Source organism: Vollenhovia emeryi, unplaced genomic scaffold (assembly GCF_000949405.1).
Source record: "Vollenhovia emeryi isolate VEMERY1.0 unplaced genomic scaffold, V.emery_V1.0 DF940042.1, whole genome shotgun sequence".
In the NCBI taxonomy this organism is placed as follows: domain Eukaryota; kingdom Metazoa; phylum Arthropoda; class Insecta; order Hymenoptera; family Formicidae; genus Vollenhovia; species Vollenhovia emeryi.
Window position 1 is genome coordinate 1 of NW_011966324.1, and position 4494 is coordinate 4494.

At 43.5% G+C, this 4494-nt stretch overlaps 1 protein-coding gene across 1 annotated transcript; it reads right to left on the reverse strand.

Moving 5' to 3' along the window:
* Window positions 1–676: 676 nt before the first annotated feature.
* On the reverse strand, window positions 677–1610 carry LOC105556419. The gene is made up of 2 exons (XM_012003511.1): window positions 1067–1610; window positions 677–970 (listed from the first exon to the last, which is right to left on the reverse strand). Exons 1-2 carry the CDS (start codon window positions 1107–1109, stop codon window positions 684–686), a joined length of 330 nt encoding a protein of 109 aa, XP_011858901.1. The 5' UTR covers window positions 1110–1610; the 3' UTR covers window positions 677–683.
* Between the last annotated feature and the right edge of the window lie 2884 nt (window positions 1611–4494).

Sequence of the window (4494 nt, forward strand, 5' to 3'; positions counted from 1 at the left end):
AACACGCAACCTAAACCTTCCTCTATGAAGAAGCCATGTGCAAATTTCTAATTTGCACCATTTACTTTACTTTACTTTACTTTAAATTAATTTACATTTTTTCTAATTTTTTAATAAATATTTAATGTTTTTAGTATAACTAATAATTACCTATTCCTCTGCTTTGCTGCATAATATAAGCAATATAGTTATTACAATATAGCCTGTCGAGATTAGAAAGAAAATATTCATTTTCTATATATATATGTATTTAATTTTACCTTCATACATTCCATATAAATTTTTATAACATATATCTTTGTATATTCTATATAAATGTATAACATATCTTTATATATTCTATAACCTTTATAACATGTTATAATTTTTTCTATAAATATGTTTATACATTGTTTCTTACAATCTCTGTAACTGTAGCTTCTTTATCTCTAGCTCGACTAATAAGAGTTCGGTATTCAGCTTGTGAGTCTCTGCTCTCATTTCTATTTCCTGTTGCAAGAATTGTTGTTGCAGCTCTAGGACATTTTTTTTCAGTGAAGCAGTTTCTGTCTGTTGTGCTGTGTTGTTTCTTATGGTTCTAGTTGTACTTATTTTTTTCTGCTTTTTTCTATGAAGGAACTTATCCGATAGTGGTGCTAAAGACATGAAAGTAAATATAACGTTTGTTGTAATAAAGATCCAGATTATAGCCAGAGCAATCCATTTCTCTTGGTATACAATATCAGGGCTTTTATACCTTTTTGTTCACTGGTAGTAGTGTTTACATCAGGTGGAGGACTAGAAACATGCATACTCCTGCCTGCTTCGTTATCACCGGTGTCCTCAAACTCATCATTAGAATTATAAATATTGCATTCAGGTCCCAATGTCTCAGTAATATATTGCCTGACGTCAGGATCATCAATATATGGGTGGCTGTCTTCATTCTCTTTATTCTCTTCATTCTCGTCAACGGTATTGTCTGCAACAGCTGCAACAAACATTAAAATTTGAACAGTGCATATGTATTAAATACTAATATGTATTCAGCTTATCAGTACACAATATAATTACAATAAATACGTACCTCCAAAATGATCACTATCGTGTCTACTTGGCAAACCCAACATTCCAAGCTCAGATATCGATAGTAATTTCTCCTCATGACCTTCTAAACCTGAACACGGATTACTTCCACCTCCCGTTTTCTTCTGTTCTCCAGTCAATCGAGCACATTTCTTCCTTAAATCTTTTTTAAGATTTTCGTATTTCGCTCGAATTGACTTGGCGTTTCGAGGAAAATTTCCAGATTGAGCATTAAACTGTGATGTTATTTCCTCCCATGCTGTATCTTTGTCTTTCCATGTAGTAGCATCAGTACTGTTCAGTATCAACACGAACAGTATTCGTGTTCGTGCTGTCTTTTCGCGTAATGAATAGATTGTGTTATTCGTAAATGTATTGGTTTATTCGGTCTTTAAAATACGCCACAATTTCACAGTGTCTCGCACTCGCGATAGAGATGTCCGCGACGACGTCTCGGGGCTGTTACCCTGGGTCGCGGACGATTCGCATGTACGCACTTAAAGTTTGCTTATCGTTTGTCGTACCGATAAGTTATTGGCCCGGCGACGACGTCTCAGGGCTGTTGCCCTGGGTCGCGGACGATGCGCGTGTAACGCACTTATTGATTTTGTTTATCGTTTGTCGTAACGATAAGTTATTGGCCCGGCGACGACGTCTCAGGGCTGTTGCCCTGGGTCGCGGACGATTCGTGTGTTCGGTGACGACGTCTCAGAGCTGTTGCTCTGGGTCACCGTCGCGGATACTGCGATTCGCGACTCTCACTGACTCGATCACGATTGATTTCCTCGATATTCTCGACGCGAGTATGCACGTAGGAGATCGTTCTGTACTGACTTCTGTACTGTACTGTCGTTCGACCATATATACTGCGATCCCCCGCCAAGACTCCAGGAAGTTTTCCCAAAATCTTATTGGTGGGCCCTTAGGTCCGCCCATCGATCATCGATCAGCGGCTCGCAGACATCGGAGAAAACAAAGGGTGCGGGGATTACGGAAGCCGCGCGCCCGAGCTCACCGGCGCCGTACACGTTCGAACTCGCACCGCACGCCGCCTCAATCTTTGTAAATAAGATTGCGCGGATGCGTCGACAGACGGTCGCCGGTGTCGATGCGTGCGTTCCGTGCCGCTTATGTCATCGCCCTTTGGTGTGTACATATACGCATGTACATACATTGCGTCGTAGAAACGTCGCACACGACCCTTCTACGACGCAACACCGCCCTTCCCCCACGTGCACGACAGAGTAAAGTTCGATTTTTATCATTGACTCATCGCGTGTATGCGCTGGAACGCGCCCATCGTGTCCGACTCGTGAGAGACGCTACGCAACATCCTCCCCCCGTTGAGAGGGTAGCGATCAACTATCCTATAGATTAGTGATCAGATTCGTATGTGTGTTTGTATTGCGTGTGCTCGATTGCCCACGTATGTGCGTATAAGTTAAACAGTGTTTTTATATTGAATGCACGAATTCGCACGTGCATTGATACGTATCATGTGCTAATGTGTGTTTGTGCGGTATAATATAATGGAGTACTCCAACGTATAAATTCGTCGACGAATTGCGCATTTATTATATCGCTTCGAGTTGAGACATAGAGACATTGTGATACATGTGGTAATTATCGCTTGTATAAATATGACAAATATGACTATAAATATGACTATTTATCAATCGGGAGGGGCAGAGATAGTTGACGGTCCTCTTCGTCTCTCCAGCTGCGGTTTTCATGGTAACCGCTCGTGTGCCACCATCCTCTCCCGCATGTAGTTGTAAGACTCTGCCCAACGTCCACCGTCCACACGGCACGTTTTGTCCTTTATGAGCACGACGGTCCCGATGTCGAGCTTCGGTCCATCCTTAGTCCATTTGTGACGCACCTGGAGCTCATTGAGGTATTCGAGGCTCCAGCGTGCCCAAAAATCTTGACGAACCTTAGTGATGTGCTGCCAGGTAGACAATCGGTTGACTGGAACAGCGGATAAGTCGCCCTCGGGGAGAGTCGTTAGTGGTTTGCCGATCAAATAATGGGCTGGAGTTAAGGCGAGCAAGTCATTCGGATCGGATGATAGGCAGGTGATAGGTCGGGAATTCAGGACACCTTCGACTTCGACTACAAATGTGTTTAATTCCTCGTGAGTAAGGATTCCTCAATAATCTCGCTCGCGGATAATGAGCCGGTAGACTTAATGGTACGGCGAGAGCGGAGGCAATACGCGATGATTCTGCGCAATTTAGAATAGGAAGAGTATTTGGTGAGAATCCCGGTATCGTGGGTCGCCGCTAATAAACAGGCGTTTTTCTTTAATTCCGTTATCTCGATGTCTGTTTGCATGATCTCATTGGGCCACTCGCTCTCGCCCTCGACTAACCACGAGGGCCCCGTAAGCCACATTTTGTTTCGTAAAAAAGTATGAGGCAACTGACCTCTTGATAACGCGTCCGCCGGATTGTCTTCCGACTGTACGTGCCGCCACACGTTGAAACCAGTGATATTCCGAATTTCTGTGACTCGGTTTGCTACGAACGTCTTAAGGAGGTGAGGCGGTGTTTTTATCCAATGTAAAACGATGGTCGAATCGCACCAAAAAATGACTCGGTTAGGCGTAACGTTTAATATAGCGCTCGCTTCCCGATATAATTGTGCCGATACTACTGCACCACAGAGTTCTAAACGCGGAATAGTAATAGGTTTTAACGGTGCAACTCTGGATTTGGCGCATGCCAATCTGACAATCACAGTCTCATTTTTCCTGTTAGATCGAACATACAAGCATGCACCGTAGCCGACACTACTGGCATCACAGAACCCGTGTATTTGAACGTCGCGATAGTCATTTATTAGCAATTTACGTTCAAAGTAAAGCGATTTATTGATTCTAATTGTCGAACAAATTCCTTCCACTCCGTATATACGCCTCGTGGGACAGATTCGTCCCATTGTAAACCGGAACGCCATATGTCTTGCATCAGCCTTTTAGCGTATAGAATAATCGGACCGAGTAATCCTATTGGATCAAAAATCCTTGCAATTTCCGATAATATGTTTCGTTTTGTCAATCTTTGAGTAATTTCGATCGGACGCACCACATAATGCATTTGATCGTCTCGCGTGTTCCATGTTATACCTAACGTCTTTACGGAATGATCCACGTTTAACACGAGATTGGTGCGCAACGCATTGGAGGCTAAATCGTTAATAACGCGCTCGTCGTTGGATGTCCGTTGCCTTCTGGAGAAACCACCCCGTTTCAGTAACGCGATTATTTCGTTACGGACGGCGCGCGCCTCTACAATCGTATCGGCGCCGGATAACAAATCGTCCACATAAAGATGTGTGGTAAGAATCTCGGCCGCTCGAGGATACGCATGACGTTCGTCCTCCGCAAGTTTCTGTAAAACTCGAATCGCGAGGAAGGAAGAAGGC

What these genes read in the sequence shown, in the direction of transcription:
- LOC105556419 (XM_012003511.1), bottom strand. Translation starts at nt 1,109, where the DNA reads ATGTTGGGTTTGCCAAGTAGACACGATAGTGATCATTTTGGAG. An exon ending in CGATAGTGATCATTTTGGAG is followed by an intron (nt 971 to 1,066) that starts GTACGTATTTAT and finishes TGTTTGTTGCAG; the next exon opens with CTGTTGCAGACAATACCGTT.